Consider the following 24,238-nt stretch of genomic DNA (forward strand, 5'->3'; position numbering starts at 1 on the left):
TGCTTTCCAGTCCATGGTTTGAAGATAAATCCTCATTCTTTGTTTCCATAAATGTAGTTAATTCCACAAAAGAACGGAGGTCTGGTTGAGGATTGACCCTCTCCAAAGGGAGCTACTCCAATATGTGACATTTAGATCTTTATATAGCTTCTAATTAAGATTTTCTATAACCCTGCTCTGATACCAATTGAAAACTAAGGTGTATTCCCAAGATGGGGGGTGAATTGGGATTTTGAAATTTTCTTTAAATCCTTTTTATTAAACCCTTTATCAATCCTCTTTAGTTTTAACAATTACACATGTAAAATTTACTAACAATAATAAGTACAGCGGAAGATTAAATTAGTTATTAACCCTAATAAATGAGTATGCTTACTTTGAATGCTTCTTTTTCAACTTATCTTATGAAGTTCAGCAACCTTATAAGTAAAGTTGTTTGTACAATTATAAGTTCAGTGGAAAATTAACTTAGTTTAAAAACTTTATGAATGAGCACACCAATTTGAATATCCCTTTCAACAATTACATTCAATTCAATTCAATCAAGATGACCACAACACAATCCACAATGATTCCAACAATACTTTCAAAGTTACAGCACCTTGAGTAACTCAAAGTAAAGTGTATGTATGTAGCTGATAGTAGCCCTGTAATAGTGAACTTGATTACTCAATATGAAACACAATATCAATTTTCAACACTCTTCCAAAACTCAGATTTTAAATAGGCTTTCAATTAAAGAGTATTGGGTGTTAACCAATCAACGTACTGCCTTATGGTTTTTGCAATCAGTATTGATTAAAAAACATACTCCCATTTTTGTTTCTGCAATCCCAACATCAAATTAATTTTTAGTTTATTTATAATCCAACCAACGCAGTGTATATTAACTAAAAAATAAACAACCAACCACGTAGTTAATATGAATGAAAAATTAAAAAGAGTTGGGAAGAGAGTGAGATGAGAGTTTTTACGAGGTTCGACTTATACCTAGCCTACATCCTCACCTTAGGCAAGACCACCTAAGAGTTCTACTATACCGTTCCTTTCCGTGTGGAACACACCTTTTACAACCCCTCCTTTAGGGTGGAGCTCCCTCTCCAAGCAATACCCCATTCTTGGTCACTCCAAGCGAGACCCCATGCTTCGTCCAACAACGATTCAAGAACCGGAACCATCTACAAAATAAGAAACAAATATCGGTGTACAAAGGCACTCTCAAACCATAGAAGATTAGTACAACAATTAAGCACTAAATATACTTCAAATCAAATATCAAATAAAGACAATATGAAGCTCAAGAATGAATATCATTGGAAGTTCTTTCTTAGAATTGAAAACACAATAGCACATTAAGAACCATAGGCTTTTGATCAACATAATATCAGTAGTACTCTTCAGCAAGAGTTTGAGCAAGAGAGGGCTTTAGAAGAATTTGCAATATCAATGCTTGAATGCTGATTGTATTGCATGATATGTAAAAATCCTTGGGTTTGGGGAGTATTTACAGAGCTTTAGAATGTAATTCCTTGTTTCCCATGTTACTTGGAGTGTTTTCCAAGTTTTTACCACGTTTAGATTTCAAAAACTTATTTTTGGAAATTTCTAGTTGTTTAAAATTTGAAATTTTCGTAGGTTAGTTGACTAGGTCAATTGACTGGGCCTATTCTGTAGAGACCTGAGCCCATAAAATAAGGAAATAAATCAGAAAAGGGTAGAAAGGTAATTTTAACAGGCTTCATTGACGAAGCCAAAGTTCTCATCGACGAATGCCCTTATAAGGTTCATCACCAAAATCGGCGACAAAGAGATATCGACCAATAGGAAAAATATCTAACTAGGGTTCATCGATGAAGGAAGAGGTTCATCGATGAAGGAAGAGGTTCATCGGCGAAGAGCCTTCTATGGCTCTTTGATGAAGGTACCAATTCGTCGACGAATTTGACCAGGTCAAGGGGCCTATAAATGTCATTTTTCATTGCTTAGGGGTTAAGAAATCACAAAAACTCTCTCTCTCTCTCTCTAGAACCAGTGAGCTCTCTCTTTCTCTCTTCAATCCTTCTCCGTTCATCACCCATTTTGATGATCGAAGGTTACCACAAGGATCAGGGAGTTAAGATCTTTAATACAAGTGGAGCAGATTCTTGAGTTTCTGAAAAAGGTCAATTGTCAGTTTTCGAACGTTCGTCTATTTTTAAGAAGAAGGTAAGGGGATATGTTTACATCAGTCTTTTTAGAAAACTAAATCGCTAAAAAGTTAGCTTATGTTTATATGTACGATACGACTACTTATTTGCAAAGTTTCACTAGGTAAAAATGTCGGTTTTATGATTTTTACGATTTTGGTAAAAAGTTGGGTTTTGGCATATGATCTCCAAACTTTCCAAAACTACTTTATTTGTATTAAACTTAACGTAGGAGATGCTTGGAACCTTTGTTTTCTGTTTAAATGATGTTTTTGGAACTATATACTATGTATGATCTGTTTTTACCCAAATGAGTGCGACATATGTTATGGAATGAAATGAAATATGTGGAACTGATTAATACGTATATGAACTATGGGAACTGAAGTTCCAAATTGTTATTAGAAAATGTGCGAAACAGGTGTCGGTTAGATACCGAGCTCTATATGTGAAAAAGGGTTAAACTGAGAGTTTGTATATTGGTTGATACCATAGTATGAATGAATGAGTTTGTGAAAATACTGGAACTATACAGTTGATTTATGAATTGGAAATAAGGTAATTTGTTTTATTATAAATAGTTAATTTCTCTTATTATAAAATGTATATATGATATTGGGACCCCAACTTGTTATTATAAGAGCCTTAAAAAGATTAATATTATATGAAGCCTTAAAAAGCTTAAGTGTGGTACCGTTGCTATAATCTGGATACAGTGCAACTACACATTTGTTTTTCAGTGTGGGTATCAAGATAATCGGCTGGATAGGTGTGGCCACTGGTGGATTAATGGACCAAGTGGATTAGATTCAGTCATACTATAATATGTATACTGCCTGACAGTGCCTGCACAAGGTAGGGCTGGTTTAAGACTTATGATCGCACAACCCGCGCCAAGGGGCAATGTTGGCATTAGTTATGATTGTTTTTAAGTTGGATGGTGTTTTAAATATGCATATACATGATTTAAAAACTAAAATGGGCAAAGTCGTAGGTTTGAGTACCGGGCGGAGGGATTGTACAATGTATTGGCCTGTACCCTACCCTAACCTCGAGAACTCTCGCTCGTTATGATGCTAAACTATTTATTTCAAGAATTATATCTATTTCTATCTCCTATATTACAGGATTGAGAATGCTTTAAGTATGTAACTACTTTCTTCTGGTTTAAATACATGTTGTCACATATTGATGTAATATCTTCCACCTTACTAAAAAGCGTCTCACCCCAACATACAACCTCTATTTCAGGCCCTGCAGAACATCAGTCTTATTTGCTAGAGGGACTTGGAGCGTTGTATTGTGTGTAGTTTATGAAAGTGTTTTATATATGTAATGGACTTAATTCAGAATGTCTTTTTGGGGAGTGGAAGAACAGGTTATATTTTAAGTAAGATCGTATGTATGTAAAGATGCAGTTAGAAACTCTGGTTAGTTTATTAGATTCCATATGAATTTTTATGTGTTTCGTTGTGCATAAGAATACAGATCAGTATGAAATACTCGTATGTCCCTTTTAGGGTGGGTTGTATGTGTATGTTTATCAGAGATAGGTGTGTTATACAAGTGTAGTAGAACTCTGGGGTCGTATAAAGGGTAAGGACATTATAGCTGGTATTAGAGCCTTAACCAGCCGGAAGTGTGATGTGAATTACACTGCCTGGTTATCGGAAATGATCAGAGCTTAGGTTGCTAGGTTCTGTAGACTAGACGTTACCATAGTTTAGGATGAAATAAGAATTTTGGGTTTCGCTTAGCAAACTTGGAGAAGAAAATCCATTAGCAGACTTCTGTGTTTTTCTAGATCAACCGAAAGGTTTAGAAAAACACGGCAATCCATCGATGGTTTTGTTTCCGAGTGGAGGGGCGGAATTTGAGTTAGAATGAGAATATTGAATTATTAGAGTACGTCAGTGTTAGGAATGTGGATTTAGGGAAATGAGTTTATAGTATTGTGGTATTAACTGATATGTAGGTTATTAAGCTTATAATTGATGTTCACAATTACTTTTCAGAATGGAATCCAAGGACAATACTTCCAACCTTGGAGGCAGTAGTAGTGAGGGTGCTGGCCATGAGGCTAGTAGTGACTCTACTATGGTACTACGGGACTTCACACAACAACTTATGGCTGAGGTGGTGCGAATGAATGGGGGGCAAGATCGTCCTACGGCTGAGTTGGGCTATTCTATAGATCAGTTCACCCGGTTGAAGCCTCCTATTTTCATAGGAAGTGAATATTCGATTCGAGATGAGAATTGGATATGAGAGATCGAGAAAATCCTAGATGTTCTGAACTGCAATGAGAAGCAGAAAGTAGCCTTTGCAACGTTCAAGTTCACAGGCGAGGCATAGAGATGGTGGGAATCCATAAAGATGCTGGAGAAGCATCTACCTATTCCAATAGTGATGACGTGGGCCCATTTCCAAGATATGTTCTTTAAACGATACTTTCCAGCCACAGTCATAAACGCGAAGAAGGAGGAATTTACAAGACTGATGCAAGGACTGTTGACAGTTCAGCAGTACTCTGCCAGATTCTAGGAGCTATCTCGATTTGCTCCATTCATGATTCCAGATGAGGCAATGAAGGCCTAAAAGTTTTAGAGAGGTCTAAAGAAGGAGATTCGTAAGCAGACAACGATTTTGTAGCTGCAAGACTTTGATACTCTAGTAGACAAAGCCACTGTAGCGAAGGAGAGTCTGCTGTAGGATTCTGAGGTCCAAATCCCGAACAAGAGGCCAGTGCCTCCCATCTCTTCTTCTGGTGCTAGGCAGGGCAACTGGAAGAAGAAGAATAATAGTGGTGCATTTCAAAGTACCTTAACCACTTCTGATTACCCAACGTGTGGTGAGAAGCATTTTGGGGATTGTAGACAGAGTACAAGGGCTTGCTTTCGGTGTCATAAGCTAGGGCAACAGATTAAATATTGTAGCCTACTGGGGAACAATGGAACCCCACAATAGTCATACAGAGGAGGTACGTAGGCGCAGCGTGGTGGTCATCAATGGGGTACAACCTAGGCAAGGGTGTATGCCCTGACTCATAGCGATGCGTAGAAAGCTGGCGATGTAGCCATGGGTATCATTTACATGCTTTGCAATAAAGCTGTTATATTATTTGATTAAGGGGCAACACATTCCTTTATCTCTCTAGGATTCATTAAACTATGTGGATTAGAGGTTAAATAGTTAGATTATTAACTGGTAGTGGCTAAGCCATCTGGGTCGGTAGTCGTATATAGTAAAGTAATCTGTGACTTTCTAGTAGAAATTCTAGAGAGGGTAGTACCAATCAATTTTATCGTATTTGACATGCATGGCTTCGATATCATCCTTGGGATGACTGGTTATCTACCAGTTATGCCAATATCAATTGCCATAGGAGAGAGGTGGTGTTTAGACCTCAAGGGGAACAGGAATTCAAGTTCTTAGGATCATGTGTGTGTTCAGCACCACGGATCCTTTCAGCTATGCAAGTTAGGAAGTTACTCCTGGAGGGAAGCCGAGGGTACCTGGAATTTGTGAAAAGGCATGACGGAAGAAAAATGTAAACTAAAGGAGATTCATGTAGTGTGCAAGTTCCCAGATGTGTTTCCAAAGGACTTTCCAGGATTGCCTCCAAATCATGAGGTGAATTTTGTTATAGAGTTGGTTCCAGGTATGGCACCAATATCAAAAGCTCCATATCGTATGGCTCCAGCAAGATTGAGAGAGTTAAAGGAGCAACTTCAAGAGTTACTAGATAAAAGGTATATTTGACTGAGTGTTTCACCTTGGGGAGGATCAGTGCTATTTATAAAAAAGAATTATGGGTCGGTGAGGATGTGCATCGACTATAGAGAGCTTAACAAGGTGACGGTAAAGAACAAATACCTGTTACCCAGGATTAATGATCTGTTTGACCAGCTATAGGGCACACAGATCTTCTCTAAGATCGATCTACAATCTGGGTATCACTAGTTGAAGGTAAAAGCGGAGGACGTACTAAAGACAACTTTTCAAACCTGATATGGTTATTACGAATTTATGGTTATGCTCTTCGGTCTAAAAAATGCACCTACAACATTTATGGATCTGATGAACAGGGTATTTCACGAATACTTAGACCAGTTCGTTATGGTATTCATAGATGACATCCTAGTTTATTCCAGGAGTGCTGCAGAACAAGAAGTTCATCTGAGACTGGTACTACAAATGCTTAGGGAGAAGAGGTTAAATGTTAAACTGAAGAAATGTGAGTTCTAGCTGGATCAGATTGCGTTTCTAGGGTATGTAGTGTCCAAAGAAGAGGTATCAGAGGATCTGAGTAAAATAGAAATGGTAGTTGACTGGGCGAGACCAAAGAATGTTCATAAGGTTAGAAATTTTCTAGGTCTTGCAGGATACTACTGACGGTTCGTAGAAGGGTTCTCCAGTTTATCAAGTCCATTGATACGACTCAAGAGGAAAAACGTGAAGTATGATTGGACGGATGAGTACGAGCTGTTTCCAGGAGTTGAAACAGTGGTTGGTTTCTACTCAAGTTATGACCATTCCATCTAGGGATGGTGGATTTGTTATCCTCAATGATGCCTCTAAGAAAGGTCTCGGGTGTCTTCTAATGCAGCAGGGAAGGGTGATTTCTTATGCTTCTCATCAAGTCAAAGAGTATGAGAAGAACTATTCGACATATGATATGGAATTAGCAACGGTAGTGTTTGCATTGAAAATATGGAGGCACTACCTGTACAATGAAATGTGTGAGATTTTTATGGGCCATAAAAGTATTAAGTACATTTTCACCTAGAAAGAGATGAATATAAGGCATCGTAGATGACTTGAGTTGATAAAGGACTACAAATGTACCGTTAGCTATCACCCAGGAAAAAGCAAATATGGTAGCTAATGCTCTGAGTTAGAAGTCTATTGATGCATCAGCCTTAGCAGTGGGAGTTTAGCATCAAATTTGTATGGACTTGGAAAGGTTGGGCTTGGAAGTTGTGGGAGGTAATCACCAGCCTTCTCTTGCTAGCTTGGTGGTATAGCCGATCTTACAAGAGAGGATCTGATAGCTCAGATGATAGATGAAGACCTAGTAGATGTTATGAAAAGGGTATATAGTGGTTCAAAGTCGAATTTCAATATCCCTGATGATCGGATATTTAGATTCCACATAAGGGTTTGTGTACCGAATGACTTCGAGATTAAATGGGTAATTCTGGAGGAGGCACATCGTTTGCTCTACACCGTACATCCAAGAAGTATGAAGATGTAGAGAAATTTAAAGGAATCTTTCTAGTGGTCTAACATGAAAAGAGAGATTGCCCGTTTCATAGAGTAGTGTCTGACATGTCAACAGGCCAAGGCAGAGCATTAGAGGCGAATAGGACCCCTTCAGCCACTTGACATTCCCAAGTGGAAATTAGAGTATATCTCAATGGATTTCGTATCGAGGTTACCTACGACGGTACATGGCAGAATGCTATATGGGTTGTAGCAGATTGGTTGACAAAGACTGCACATTTCATTCCAATAAGAGTCAGCTATTCTCACAATAGGCTGGTAGAGCTATATGTGCAAGAGATTGTGCGACTCCATGGTATCCTAGTTTCTATCGTTTCAGATTAAGACCCATGTTTTACTTCTCGATTCTAAAAGAGTCTACAGGATGCCATGGGATCACAACTTACATTTGGTATGTCATTTCACCTACAAACGGATGGACAGTCTGAGAGGACTATTCAGATGTTAGAGGATATGTTGTTGGCATGTGTACTAGATTTTTGGGATAGTTGGATACAATATCTACCACTTGTGCAATTTACGTATAATAACATCTACCAGACTAGTATAGAAATGACACCATATGAGGCATTATATGGTTGTCGGTGTCGGTGTCCATCGTACTGGGATCAAGTAGGTGAGCGTCAGATACTAGTATCAGAACTGGTTCAGTAAGCCTCTACAAAGGTTGAGCTGATTAGAGAGAGAATCAGGGCAGCTCAGAGTCGACAGAATTGTTATGCAGATACTCATCAACAAGAGCTAGAGGTCAAGGCAAGAGATATGGTATTCCTAAAGATTGCTCCGACGAAAAGGAGTAATGAGGTTTGGGAAGAAGGGGAAACTAAGCCCTCGGGCATTAGGCCATTTGAGATCCTGGAAATGGTAGGTCCGATTGCTTATCGAGTGGCATTACCCCTAGAACTATTTAGAGTTCAAGACGTGTTTCACGTGTCAGTGCTGAGGAAGTACATGCTAGACCCTTTGCACGTATTGAGTTACGAACCTCTAGAGATCAGTGATGCATTAGCACACAAAGAGGTTCCGGTACAGATATTAGATCATAGGGTGCAATAGTTATGAACTAAGGAGATACTGTTGGTGAAGGTACTATGGCGTAATCACACAATGGAAGAAGCTTCATGGGAATTAGAGTCAAAGATACACCAAAAGTACCCTCGGTTATTCAGAAATAGTGAGAGTCAGACAGGGAAGTAGAATAGGTGGTTCAGGTTATTTTAGATATTATTTTCGAGAGATTTTTGTATGTGTATTGCAATTTCCCGAAGTATCACATTGTAACCATGGTATTCCTCCGCCATATGTGAGGGTATGTAATAAATTTGAGCCAGAGCCGCTATGTGGGTGGCTACCGACTCTTCTGTAGAACTGAGTCATAAGGTAAGGTTATGCTTAGAAACAGTTAACAAATTTCGAGAATGAAATTTTTATAAGGAGGAGAGATTGTAGAGACCCAAACCCATAAAATAAGAAAATAAATCAGAAAAGGGTAAAGAGGTAATTTTAGAAGGCTTCATCAACGAAGCCAAGGTTCTCGTCAATGAATGCCTTTATATGGTTCTTTCCCAAAATTCAAAGCTTCGGCGATGAAGAGATCCCAATCGATAGGAAAAATATCATACTAGGGTTCATTGACGAAGGAAGAGGTTCGTCGACGAAGAGCCTACTGTGGCTCGTCAACGAAGGCACCAATTCATTGATGAATTTGACTGGGTGAAGTGGGCCTATAAATATCACTTTTCATTGCTTAGGGGTTAAGAAATCACAAAAGCTCTCTCTCTCTCTCTCTCTCTCTCTCTCTCTCTCTCTTCAATCATTCACCGTTTATTGCTCATTTTGACGATTGAAGGTTACCACAAGGATCAGGGAGTTAAGATCTTTAATACTAGTGGAAAAGATTCTTGAGTTCGTGAAAAAGGTCAAGGGTCGGTTTTCAAATGTTCATCTATTTTTAGGAAAAAGGTAAGTGGATTTGTTTACATCAGTATTTTTGGAAAACTAACTTGCTAAAAAGTTAGCTTATGTTTATATGTATGATATGACTGCCTATTCGCAAAGTTTCACCGAGTAAAAATTTCGGTTTTATGATTTTTACGGTTTTGGTTAAAAGTCTGGTTTTGGCATATGATCTCCAAATTTTCCAAAACTATTTTATTTGTATTAAACTTAATGTAGGAGATGCTTGGAACCCTTGCTTTTTGTTTAAATGATTTTTTTTTTTAACTATATACCATGTATGGTCGGTTTTAACCCAAACGAGTGTGACATATGTTATGGAATGAAATAGGTGGAATTGATTAATACATATATGAACTATGGGAATTGAAGTTCCAAATTGCTATTAGAAAATGTGGAAAACAAGTGTTAGTTAGATACCGAACTCTATATGTGAAAAAGGGTTAAGCTGAGAGTGTGTGTGCTGGTTGATACCATAGTATGAATGAATGAGTTTATGAAAATACTGGAAATGTACAAGTGATTTATGAATTGGAAACAAGTTAATTTGTCTTATTGTAAATTGTAAATATGATATTGGGACAACAACTTGTTTCTATGAGAGCCTTAAAAATCTTAATGTCATATGAAGCCTTAAAAAGCTTAAGTGCAGTACCATTGCTATAATCTGGATACAGTGCAACCAAACATCTCTTATTTAGTGTGAGTATCAAGATAGCCGACTAGATAGGTGTGGCCACTGGTGGATTAATGGACCAAGTGGATTAGATTCAGTTGGACTATAATATGTATACTGCCTGACAATGCTTGTGCAAGGTATGTGAAGTGTTGGCATTAGTTATGATTATTTATAAGCTGGATGGTGTTCTAAATATGCATATACATGATTTAAAAACTAAAATGGGCAAAGTCACAGGTTTCAGTACCGAGCAGAGGGATTGTACAGCATGTTGGCCTATACCCTACCCTAACCTTGAGAACTCTCGCTCATTATGATGCTAAACTATCTATTGTAGGAATTATATCTATATCTATCTCCTATATTATAGGATTGAGAATGCTTTAAGTATATAACTACTTTCTACTAGTTCAAATACATGTTGTCACACACTGATGTATTATCTTCCACCTTATTGAGAAGTGTCTCACCCCAACATACAACCTATGTTTCAGGCCCTGCAGGACATTAATCTTAGTTGCTAGAGGGACTTAGAGTGTTGTATTGTCTGTATTTTACGTAAGTGTTTTGTATATGTAATAGACTTAGTTCAGAATGTCTTTTTGGGGATTGCAAGAACAGGTTATATTTTAAGTAAGATCGTATGTATGTAAGGATACAGTTAGAAACTCTGCTTTGTCGATTAGATTCCGTATAAATGTTTGTGTTTTCCACTATGCATGAGAAAGATTAGTATGAAATACCCGCATGTCCCTTTTAGGGCGGGTTGTATATGTATGTTTATCATAGATAGGTGTGTTATACATGTGTAGTAGCATTTTGGGGCCGTATAAATGGTTGGGGCGTTATATATTCTGTTTGTGGTCAGTCGGCTGGGTTAGTCGACTAATTCCATTATGTCTAAGCATAAATTCAGTTAAAAATTGTTAGTCGACTGGGCTTTCTGGTCAGTTGGTTGAGTTATCAAATTTTCACAATTTTTAATTTTTCAATACTTTAAATCTTTAATTTTTGAAAAGCTCAAATGTAACTTTAAAAATCATTTTTTCAGGGTTTTCGAAAATTGGTCTCTAAGTCTATAATATATCCTAAAGAGCTTCATATAATCATATTGATATTGAGTTAAGTACTTACATAAGACTTCTTAAATGTAAACTCTTTAAGCACTATATCTTCATGCCTTTTCCATGTCTTTGAGTCCATGTAGACTTCACGTCTCAATATACTTCAAGCTTCATTAGAGTTGTCTATTATCTCTCGTTAAATCCAAGCTTCAATATCCGTTGAGCTTTCATTTGATTATCTTTGAAATATAAGCTTTCTCCTTTGATAAGACTTGTGAGCATTTTGAGCATTCGATCTTGAACTTATACACTTATTTCTTGAAACATTATCACTTTACTAAATATGTTAAGTTCCTATGATTTGTTATCATCAAAATAAGATTTTAAGCCTTATAAGGGTAACAGTTGCTACTCACTTGGTATGAGTGCATTCATGTTACTTGCTAGAAACTAACAAAACGTTAGTTGGGGGGTGTGATTACGCGTCAAAGTTGCATAATTAGGTATTTAAATGCCTTAATTAAGCATTGCAATTTTATTTAAATGCCTAATTATGTTGAATATTTTAACATTTAGCTCATTTGATGATACTGAGATAATTATCTGTTGACTTTTTGAGTCCGGTCCCTATTTTGATAGTGACAAATCACAGCATCTCACTCTTATGTAATGTGTATCAAAATGTTTATCCTTCAATAAGCACAAGTGACTAATGCAGAATTGAAGCATTGTAGTACCTAATCGAGCATCATCTTGGCGAATTCAATGGGAAATGAGAAGAGCAAAAGCTCAAAGACCATTATTTTTAAGTTTTAATAGTAATTAGGTTTTTATTGTGCATGCATGATCATATGATTTTAAGTTGAAGCTCGCTAACCTTAGATTGACCTTAGGATCCCAATACCTTAATGAAAAACCTTTTATTTATAATGCGTAACTTATCCAAAAGGTTTAAAGTTGTTTTGAAATTAAAAGAAGGCTAAAAACAGGGGAATCGTCAACTAGTGCTAGGCCCTTGTCGACTACTGATAGTCAATAGCCTTAATGAGTTTCTGCCCAGGTCATTCGTCGACAAACAAGCATGGATCATTGACTAGTGAAGAGCACTCGTCGATGAATGGTAGCCACTCATCGACGAGTCCAACTGGCAGATTGGCGCAACGACTATAAAACGACTACTTTTCAAAATATAATGTCATTTCTTTCCCTTAATGACCATATAAAGGCTACTCTTGGTTTTTGCCTATAAATACAAGCATAAACAACTTATAAAATGTTAGAAAAATTTTGGGAAACTTATTTGCATATTCTTTCATTCCCAAACATTTTTATACTCTCTTTTGAAAATAAAATTTCGATTTTTCCTACTCATTCTTTTTGAAAATATTTTGAGGAGAAAATCTTGTGGGCTTTTCAATGAAGCTTGGAGCATATATCCACTCATATATTTTTGCTTCAAAGGCTTCTTATTCTTGAGGTAATCTTGAAGATTTGAGCATGTATTAACTTCCATATATTTTCCTTAAAAATCTTCTTACTATTTTTTAAAGGTCAATCTTGAAGAAATATTTTTCTCCTACTCTTCGTTTTACAAAACCTTTTGGATAAAATATTTTTGAGTTGTACAAAAAGCTTTGAGCATATTTAAACTCTTATATACTGCTTGAGAAGATTCTTGTTTTATCAAAGGTCATTTTAAAAAAAATCATTTTCCTACTCTCATTTATTCTGTGCAAAATATTTTAGAGAGAATCACCCAATTACTCTACTAAGCTTCAAATTTATAAATCATTTGAGAGTGCATTTAGATTTCAATTGTACTAATCAACTTATGTAGAAGCATTTCTTTGTATGCAATTTATTTTTAAAATTGTATCCCAGCGGTTTGGGTAGTGAATCATGCCAGACGTGGGGTATCGTCTAGAGAGGCAACTGCACCTAGAAGTAGTGGACAAAGCGTGGGGGTATTGTTTAAAGAGGAGGGCTTCATCATGTAAGGAATCTATAAAGGGGGGGCTCCACCCTGTAAGGGGTGCTGTGAGAGGTTTTTCTCCACCCGGTTAATGGAGCAGAATAGTGAAATCCTCAATTGGGATGGCTTGAGGCGAGGACATAGGCGGGTACAACCAAATATCGTAAAAATATTGTGTTTGCACTCTCTCTTCCCTATACTTTTTATTTTCCACATTTGTATTCTTATATTTAATTTTTTGTGAATGTTGTATATGTTTAAAATATTCATATACTTGAATATTTGTAGGATTTGAGATTGCTAGTAAAACTCTAGATTTGTGAAATACTGGTTTTGTTGTTAAAAACAGGATATTAATTTGACCTAGATTTTTAAAAGTTCCAATTTACCCCCCTCTTGGGATTACACCATTCCTTAAATTATCCTATCTTTGCTCGTCAATTTATGACATTCGTGCATAATTATTACAAGGCAATGCTCATGAATAAAAGGGTGAAGACCAAGAATTTTAAAGCAATGGACATGGAATGCAGAAGGATGACACACTTAAAGGATCTTAATTTCATCAAGGTACCATGAAGATTTGAGAGAAGCAATAACATGGGCCGTGCAAAGAAGGCCCATGCAACTTTTATTGGTTGATTTAAAGTTTTAAAATATTAAAAGGGTTGTGCATGTGTGTGTGGGCTGCAAGGGCATCCAAGCTTGAGATGAAACAAGGCACATAGGCCCATGCGCCTACTTAGAGAAGTTCACATGGCTAGGGTGGATTTTTGGAAAGGAAAACATGTTTTAACAAGTGTTTGTTGTGTGCACATGTGGGTGGGCTGCAAGGGTAGCCATGTTATAAAGAAAAGAAGCCACATGACCCATCAAAAAATAGGCTCATGCACCTACAACAAGGAGAAACACGGCTAGAGCAGCAAGGGAGGAAGGAAAGGATTGTTTTAAGCTAGGTATGGCTGTGAGTTTTAGGAGATTTTGGTGGGCGTGAGTTGAGAGTAGTGCACAGTTGGGAATTGGGAGCATCCTTGTGTAATCACATGGATTAGACTCTCCTCTTCTTCTCTTCTCTCCACCTCTTCTCTCCTTTCTCCTTTTCCCTATTCTTGTGTTCTTCATTTTGGGAGTTATTTTGAAAGCAATTGAAGGGAGGTTTTGAAGCTGGATATTGAATCGTTGTAGCAGTCGAACCTAGAGAGGAACCCATCCATTTGGCCATACTACAGTCTCTTCTCTCCTCTCCTTAATTCTTCCATCATTTGTTCTTTGTTTCTTTAAATACATGTTTATTTCAATATCGTATTTTGATTTATAGTTGGATTGAGTTTGTTTCACTTAAGTTTTGGGATTGAGTTGTTTCCTTGTTGAATGGGTTATTAAATTAATGAAATTCTCATGTTTAGTTCATTGTTTGAATGTTTAAACATTGTGTTGGAATTGGTGTATTCCCAAGAGGGGGGTGAATTGGGTTTTTAAAAATTTTATCCTAGGTCAATTCAGATTTCCACAAACAGCATTACACAAACTTAGGGTATTTCTATATAATCATAAACCCAATCAAATATTCAAACAATAAAACATAAACATTCAAGTGCTGAAATTTCAATTGCAAAAATTAAAAGCAAGCACAAGAAATGTTATCAGGGTTCGGCCAATACTGCATACGTCCCCGCCTCAAGCTCACAAGTAAGAGGATTCCACTAGTTGCTTACTTCACGAGTGGAGCAGCACCGAATACAACACCTTACTAGGATGGTACACCTAGTTCTCTTAACCACGTTTGAACCAGTCTGAGACTATTCATAAGGCTAGTCTCCCTCTTCTGACTACCCGTTGGGAATACAACAGATAATCAAATAAATTTTTGCATACAAACAAATGTGCTTCTAATACAAGTAGATGTGTACAACAATAAGCTCAGAAATACACTCACGTATGATATGAATTAAAGCTCAATGTGAGAATGTGTATTTTTCACTAAAAAAATATTTCTCAATAAAGACCGAGTATAAAAAAATATTTTCTTACTAACAAGAGTAAGAGACCTTCCAAGCAAAGATATTAAAATAAGAATATGCTCAAGGTACTATTTTCAATATGTCAAGAGTTTTCCCAAAAACTAGTTTTTCAAATAAAGCTTAGGGGAACTAGGATTCTTGCTCAAAAATAATTTTGCAATGAAGAATATATGAGCATTTGAAGTCTTGCAATATGTATGCAAGATTCACGAGCAATAAACAAGTGTTCTCTAAAGATATATATCAATGAATATATATGAAGAAAACTTTGATTTACTCTCAAAAATAAGATTTGAATGAATAAACAAGATATGAGAGCAAACAATATGATCTATAAAAAAAAATGCCCAACATAAATATAATGCTCTCTTGAAAAGAGATTTTTCAAAGTAATAATAAAGAGAGGATAAAAAATGAGTATAAAAATTTGAGGATTTTTTTTTTTATGATTTTGCTAAACTGCTACTAATTAAGACAAATGAATAGGTATATATAGACTTGGGGAAAAATATGACCGTTGGGAATACGCTGGGTATTTTGGAAAAAGATTAAATATTTTTTTAAAAAAATTAACCCTGTTTAACTGCGGTAAAAATTTTGGCAACTCGAGAGGTTCGGTTGACCATATTTGAGGTTCGGTCGACCATATTATTGAGTTCGATCGACCGAGACATTTTTGGACTAAGGTTTTGGTCAACCATATTAATGCGATTCTGAACCCTCCGAGGTTCGGTCGACCAGGGCATGCTCAATTGACCAAATTTTAAGGTTCGGTCGACCAGATCTGATTTGAACTAAGCGTTTAGTCAACTAGGGTGTTGAGAATCACTCGCATACTAGTTCGGTTGACCGTAAGTGTCAAGGTCATTTAAACGTGGTCAATCGAGTAGTCAATAGTTGACTCTGGGAGGTTCGGTCAACCGACGCTAATATATAAAAGTGTGCATTTAAGTCCTAATTTTCATTTGAAGTCTCCCTAGTTCACATAATTGTAACTTCTAAGTTATAGGGGACTTTTTATGTGATGTTTAGGGACCTAAATTCAATCTAAGGTCTTTGAGCTAACCCTAAAAATCTGGCATCAGTCGACCTGCCCTACGGTCATTTGGTTCCCTATGGTCAATCCACGATCATGTTGAGCTTATCATTCACATCATGCATGTCATGCATTATTATAGACCAAATATAAAACAAAATATGTTACAAATTAAAAACATTAGTCTTCTTCTTCATCTTTGCTCTACCGCCTTCTTGGAATATGTTAGATGATGTGAGCTTTTAAGTTCTATTCTAGCTTCCACTATCCTTTCCCTTATGTATGCACTAACATATTAAGTTTTCTCAAATACTGGATACACACATAAGAAACTTGCGGTTTGTCATTATCGAAACTAGGGATCGGACTCAAAAAGTCAACACATTGGGTTGTTTTGTTCGTTTAATTTCATTATCATTTAGTTTATTGTTTGAATGAGCTATTTGGTTGAGTTGGTTTTGCATTGTTGTTTAAGTTTAATTTGCGTTTATGGGATATTTTAAAACACAAGAAGATTAAGACTTGGTTAAGTAATAAGTTTGCACACAAGGTGTTTGATAGAATGTCTGTTAGAGCGTGAATGCCATATTTGGCCATTTATTGTTAGAAATAGTGGATTAGATGACGTTTTTTTAATGTGGCTTAACTCCTCGAAGTAAGAATAATTACTATTCATTCAACACACGTCTTCAATTTCTTATAATTTAGGGACCAAAATAGTGTTGGTGACACGAACATATGCGCGTGAATTTTGAACTTGTTATGTAACTATGTTTTATGTCCTACTTGGGTTATGAAACGTGTTGCGTTTTATTTTCATTTAGTCCATTGATTAGGTAGCTTACCATCTCATACAAAAGCAAGAAAAATAACCATTTTGGATTATGTATGGAAACCCCATTCCATTGTAAATAACATGTTAGGTGATCATAGGGTATAATTTTCTTCTTTTTTTGCGTAATATTTAAAATTGGAATTCAATTATACCGTTGCTCGTGGAGATGACTTGGGGACTCCCTTGATTACTACTTGTCGACACTCTTATACTTGGGAGTTAGTCTCTAAGGTGTTTTTAAAGTCAAGTCAATGGTTGATCATAGAATAACATAATATGATGAGATCCCTAATCCATGTGACTGAGACCCAATGCTTGGATTCAAGCATGCTTGTGAAGTGACAGTTAATGCTTTTATATGCAACAATTTCTCTCAGAAAGGGTTGCCATTGGATGCTTCGTTTTTGCAATATATTTATGAACCCTTTAATATGTAAAGTGGAGGCCAATTAACTAGCCACATGGTGTATAGGAAGTCAACACGTAATAGGATAAAGATCATGAGCATAGCCTCAGGACATGAAGGCACATTCATTTAATGACACAAATGTCACCCAAACATAGAGCAGATAATGTTGTCCAAACAAACGACAAGCATGTCTATTGATCACCTGTGTACGAAGTGACATTAGATTTTATTAATTGTAATAATAGGTCCCTTAGTATTTGGGAAATGTCCCAAATATTTATGATTAAAATTAATGTTTAGAGACTTCATCAATTTATAAATGGGATCAATATTGAAAAAAATCTTGAATGCACTCCCCAAATGACATGAATGTCTCCCAATCATGAACCAATAGAGGAAAGCACCAAGCATGACTACTAATTGCCTATGTATAAAATCCGTATGACATTAGGGTTTATCGGGATCCTTAATTTTGGAAACATCTCAAATTTATTAGGATTAATGTCTAGAAACATCTTGAGTTCATGGTATTAATTATATTTAAAATTTTACTAAATTAATGATTTTTTGTTATTTATAACCATAAAATTGATTAAGCATTGACTTATGATCATTTGAAGTAACTTAGATGAAGATTTTGTATGGCCCTTCAAAACATCACACCAGTTAACCGTCATGATATTAATTAGAGTTTAAAAATTTACTAAATTAATTATTTTTGTTATTTATAACCATAGAATTGATTAAGGGTTGACTTGTGATCATTTGAGGTAACTTAGAAGACGATTTTGTATGGCCCTTCAAAACATTAGTACACTAGCTAACCTAGTGCTAGTACAAATGACCTAGTTCCATTCTCTCTCTCTCTCTCTCTCTCTCTCTCTCTCTCTCTCTCTCTCTTTCACACACACACACACACGCATGCACACTTATTATCATCTATCTTTTCTCTATTCCTATCTACCTTTGTTTTACTATTTCTAATCTAAGTTTTTTACCTCCCTCTTCCTCCCTTATTCTATGAACTTGTATGACTTATGTGGTTCTCTTTCTATAACTTTCTATTCCACATGGGTTACCCTTATGCAATACAAGGCATTTACTACTTCACCTCCTATAAAGTTGGCATAACGACTCTATTTCCATCCAAATTCGCTATCTATATAATCAAACACATCTTTACCACATTTGAAAAGGTGTCAGGCACTCAAAGTAGTAAAACATACTCTAACTATGGTGAAGACCACCCTTGTCAAAAAGAAAAAGAAAAAATATGTATATGCATGTATGAGTAGCCAAATCTTTTTTTATGTACAAATTAATTCCTCTATCTTCTTCTTTATTTAGTAATATTCAAAACCTAAAAGATTTAAATTAATAAGTTTAACTTAATTTCCTAGAATTAGTGAGGAGTAATTACTTTGAGAGCAATAATTGAGAAAATAATAAAATGTCTGTATATGAGTGACGTGTATATGAAACATTAAGGAAAATTATATTTAATTTATTGTTCTTCTTGACATACATATCAGCTGCGCATGCAAAACACGTACATAAGCAAACTATCTGACTTCTCAAAGTTGTTTTACTATCTCCCTTAAAGACGAATACGTGCCTATAAAACCAATTGAGATACCCATAAAAAAAATGGCCACAATAATGACTAGGTTGAAGCTCCAATGTTTGTAAGCTTCAAAAATCTTCAGGTAGCATGCACATGGGATCAAAATTGAAACAGCGACATTCAAAATGGCTCCAACGAGTGCCATTAGGTATTCAAAAAAAGGAAAAATCATGCCTAAAATCACTGTGCTGATCAGTAATGAAGTCCTCAGAAGAATGCAAACAGATCCAATCTTCCAAGAGTTGGGTAAATGGTTTTCAATAGCATGTGGAATAGGAGATATAATTAGTGCATATTTAGCTATTGGGCCTGCCAGCGTTGTGTATATTGCGATCTTGGAGCCGATTTTACTTGTAGGTAAATTCAATGAAATTTGAGATAGTGTATTCTTGCCAAACATCAAGTAGCCAATTATTGCCATGATCATGTAACTGAGAGTAGTAAGGCCAAAGCTAACAAACATAACCTGCAACAGGCAACATTCCAAGTCTTTACACTATGAATTATTGTAAATTGGATGCCACATATTTTCTCTTCCACACTTAATTATTGTAAATTTCTTGGTAGAATATGGTCTAGTGATTTTTATTTTTATTTTTGTGTTGTATGTATATGACATTTTAAATCACACAAAATAGATACCAGAGAACAAATTATATTTATGAACTTGTGAGTTATTTATAAAACATTCATATTATTTTGTACTTACGAATGGGTATTACTAGGCAACAAAAATTTAAGACTAAAGTGAGAAAATTTCCTTTGTATATGCACTAGCTATCAGCCTCACATGATGTATGTATAGTATATCTTCATTTATTTATTTTTTTAAAAAAAACTAGTTAGCTTTTAGTTTTTTAGCTTTGTTTCTTACAAATTTTAATTAAATTAAAATTTTCCTCTATGTTGACATTTTATTTTGTAGAATGTTTTATAGGTATTTATAAATTTGTTATGAGACAATTGTAAATATTTGTATGACAAATGTACATTATTATAGATTTTTTATAGGACACTTAGAATATATAGTTTCTATATGGTCATTATTTTTCATTGAATTAGTTCTTTTACATGGATATTTGAAGAAAATAATATGTGGGCATCCAAAAGAGAAACTTTATATATCAGTAGATAGATATCTTGAATTAGACGTACTATTTAATTAGTAAGACTAGCATGGAAAATAGAAAAAAATAATACCAAAGTGGGAAAATCCCTTTAATGTACATATATATGAAATGGAGCTTAAGACATCCTAAAGTTTAAGACATTCATGTTGGATGTCTCAAATTTGAATCTTAAAAGAGTTGAAAAGGAGTATGAGATAGGAGATGACTATCCTCTGCTGTATAGCTCAAGTCCAAATTCATCCCCCAATGCACCAAACAAAAACCAAAAATATAAAAAATAAAATTGCAGTGCTTTTCCTATTTAGACTCCAATTTTGTTACCCAACACTTTTTAAGTAAAGTAGTCTTGGGAAGCTAGACATGGAAAACGAAGCAAATATCACCACCTTTGTTTTCATGATAACAAAAGGGAGAGGGGGCAAAAGAAGAAAAAAGACATACATACTACAATATTCAATTCGAAGAAATCTACCTATATTTTTAGGGAATTTTGATTTCTCGCTATAGTAGACCTCTAATATGTTATTATAATATTTAATTTAATTGATAATTCTACCTTATTAATATTTAAAACATTATTTCCTTCGGCTTATTATTATTATTATTATTATTATGGCCTATTGAGTGGTGTATTGAACTTAAGAGACATCATCCTTCATCCCAAACATCTTTTTGCTCATTTTAAAGTTTAAACCTAAAACCTCCATTATATAAGTTCTATGTTTCAACCATTATTTGTGTATATCTTGTGCCATGTGATTATGTCGACATAACTTTATTACAAATTGATTTACTTAAAATGAAGTTTTAAAGATTGGAAATAAAAAGAAAAAAAGAAAAAAAAAGAAACACAATCATTGAAATAATGGTAGAAGACTTGTACAAGCCCATCCCATGCTCCTACTTGACCTCTCATATTCTATTCTAATAATTAATTTAGTTTATTTGACAATATAATGATAATTGATCATATACTTAAGTTGCAATATAAAATGTAGACTTTTTTTTTTTGAAAAAAAGTTAAAATTTCATATTTCTACTTTACAATGAAAAATATGTACTTTTTATAGCAGTTAATTGGTATTTCATTAATTAACTATATATTTGATAGGTAGGAATTTAATAATTAATTTTGTGACATAATTTTTTTATGGTTTTCATTTGATTTCTAATTTCATTTCATTCATACCTATATACACACACAAATATGTGTGTATGTGATTCGGGGAGATGTCCCTGCACATTACATGAGAAATGATATAGGAGACTTTTCATCTACGTATCTGTGTGTCTATTTTCTTAATTATACACTTATGACAAATTAGTCCATGGAGGGACTTTTCATTAATATAAAAGAACGACTCATTTTAGTAAGTTTATAATTAAGGAAATAGACACACACATGGAGGGGGACGTCCCTCTAAAATGTATGCACACTACATGGGTGAAGAATTAATTAAGAAACCACTAATTTTAGTGTGTTAAAGTTGGGATCTACTTTTTAATTAATTACCTCAGAGAACCGAGTTTTATCCTTCATAGAGGAGTATATGGTTGGAAACACCTCATGGCCGCCATACGAGAAGACATATAAGCTGAGAGCCGTAGGAATTCCGCCCAAACGAAATAGCTCTCCTTTGGCAGAAAACCCCACACCATCAACTACACCAACCCATAATATGGAGCTTATAATAATAACAATTGCCACATTCCCACCTGCAGAGATGAAGGAAAGCATGCTCAGATCTTTCAGCCACATGGTGGGCAATATTGCCAGCCCTGCAAGTACTGTGGAAAGTCGTCTTCCTCTAATGTTATGTTCTCCCAATTTGAACCCTACATTCGGGAACAACTTGTGCAGGTTGTCACTTTCCGATAACAAGAATCCTGTCGATGCCAAATAGGCCTCTGAATACAAAAAAATTGATACCATATGTCGCCCTTTACGGCCAAATGCATGCCAGCCGATGTCAGGATAGGTTTTAATCGATGAGTCCGAGTTCATACACCGTTGGAGCAGCAAGGCTGTGTAGCAAGTTATGATAGCGACGACAAGGAGAAGAACAAGGGTAATCCACCCACCTTGTGCCAGTGTATACGGCATTGTTAGTATTCCAATTCCTGGAAGTGGCCACAGTTAATGTGTAGCATTAGATATATGCTAATAATAGGCATAGAAATTTGGAAAGAAAAAAAAAATTAAAGGTGCGTAGCAGAGCCGTAGAAATTTGGAAAGAAAAAATAAATTAAAGGTGCGTAGCAGAGCCGTAGAGATGGAGAGCAACCACACAAAGCATTGAATCCATTGAGGCAGGTTTTGAGGAAGGTGGTTCCTTTACTTGCAGAGGTTGAATGGGGCGGTTGTTCTTTCATGTCTACCTTGATCTCCTTCGTGTCAATAAAAAGTAATAGAAAACTCAATCAGAGAGAAAAAAAATAAGAAGTGATGAAAACTGTTTGACGACAGCAGCGCTGTATTTGGCTATTTAATTACCTCAGACTACGTACTGCTTATGGCCAAGGCAGTGCGGTTCCTTGTTCCTTTATATAGAGTGAGCAACTACAGCCTCCCTCCTCTCTCTCTCTCTCTCTCTCTCTCTCTCTCTCTCTCTCTCTCTCTCATATACTTTCTATTGTCAAATATTTAAACACGTTAGGCAAATAATTCTAGGATCTCAGAGTTGAAATTAACTATTGTTATGCTAGCTAAAATTTTACCTACTAAAATTATTAAATTATTTTAGCTACATACACAACACACTACTAACCCATAAAACACTTTCATCATGTGTGTAATATACTTTTGCTTGTTTTCCACTTTATAGTTGTTTAGTTTTTGATTGGTTGCTGGTCTTTGGTTTATTGGTTTTGATTATGTTGGTTAAGTTAGTTTTAGGGTCTTGGAGTTTGTTTTTGATGCCCCAAAGTCTCAAAATTGGAACTACGGTATTCTTTCGTCATAAGTGAGGAGTTTTCTAATAAAGTTACAAGGTGCCGCTCTCTTTTTAAAAAAGGAAAAAAAAAAAGATATATTTAAAATAATTACTTCAATAATATTTAATGTAATTTAATTTTTTCATATGAATTTGCACTATTTTAAGATGTCAAAAAATACATTTTAACTATAGAAAAATATAAATTAATAACGACTCAGTTATTTATAGCTTAAATTAATATAGTATAGATAGATTATACTTATGTGTGTGTGCGTGCGCACGCGCGCGTGTGTATGTCTAAGTGTGTTATAAATTAGTTGAGGGGAATGGTGTAATCCCAAGAGGGGCGTGAATTAGAATTTTAAAAACTTTTTGCGGATTATATAACCGATTAACCAAACAATATCCCAATCAATAAAAATGTGTGTATGTAAATAATTATAACAATAAATAAGTAAACATACACGTGAGGAAATTTAAATGGAGTAGGGAGAGAGAATAATATGAAGATTTAACGAGATTCGACTATACCCACCTACGTCCTCATCTTGGGCAAACCTTCAAAGGATTTTATTAAAATATTCTCTTAACTGAGCGGAGCAAATTGTTACACACTCCTTCAAATAGGGTGGAACCCCCCTCTCTGAACGATACTCCACGCTTGGTACACTCCTTCAATAAGGTGGAGCCCCCCTCTCCAAGCGATACCCCATGCTTGGTCCGCTCCTTCTTGGTAGAGCTACCTCTCGAAGTGATGTACCCACACTTGGCCACGATTCACAAATCGAACCATGAAAAGCTATTTTTGAAAATGGTTTTTCGTACAACAAAATACTTGTTGGAATTGGTATAATCCCAAAAGTGGGGTGAATTGGGTATTAAAATTTTTTTGGCTAAATTAAGCATTTCACCGATTCACCACAAATCATATCTCATCCATTATATACGCATGTATGTAAAATAATAAAACGATAAATAAAGACATACACGTATGCAGTATATCTTATTTAAATCAAATGTGTGTATGCAAATAATTATGACATCAAATAAACATTCATACACATGCCAAAATTAAAGTGTAAGAATTTAAATAAGATAGAGAGA

The 24,238-nt window shown here is 35.4% G+C and overlaps 1 protein-coding gene across 1 annotated transcript; it reads right to left on the reverse strand.

Annotated features, from left to right (window-relative positions):
* Nucleotides 1–1,067: 1,067 nt before the first annotated feature.
* On the reverse strand, nt 1,068–22,302 carry LOC131143840 (amino acid transporter AVT1I-like). Its single transcript, XM_058092208.1, has 2 exons — nt 21,712–22,302; nt 1,068–1,178 (listed from the first exon to the last, which is right to left on the reverse strand). Exons 1-2 carry the CDS (start codon nt 22,300–22,302, stop codon nt 1,068–1,070), a joined length of 702 nt encoding a protein of 233 aa, XP_057948191.1.
* Nucleotides 22,303–24,238: the final 1,936 nt, after the last annotated feature.

Source organism: Malania oleifera, chromosome 12 (genome assembly GCF_029873635.1).
Source record: "Malania oleifera isolate guangnan ecotype guangnan chromosome 12, ASM2987363v1, whole genome shotgun sequence".
NCBI classification, from domain to species: Eukaryota; Viridiplantae; Streptophyta; class Magnoliopsida; order Santalales; family Ximeniaceae; genus Malania; species Malania oleifera.

What these genes read in the sequence shown, in the direction of transcription:
- LOC131143840 (XM_058092208.1), bottom strand. Translation starts at nt 22,302, where the DNA reads ATGCCGTATACACTGGCACAAGGTGGGTGGATTACCCTTGTTCTTCTC. An exon ending in ATAAAACTCGGTTCTCTGAG is followed by an intron (nt 1,179 to 21,711) that starts GTAATTAATTAA and finishes CTTATTTTGTAG; the next exon opens with ATGGTTCCGGTTCTTGAATC.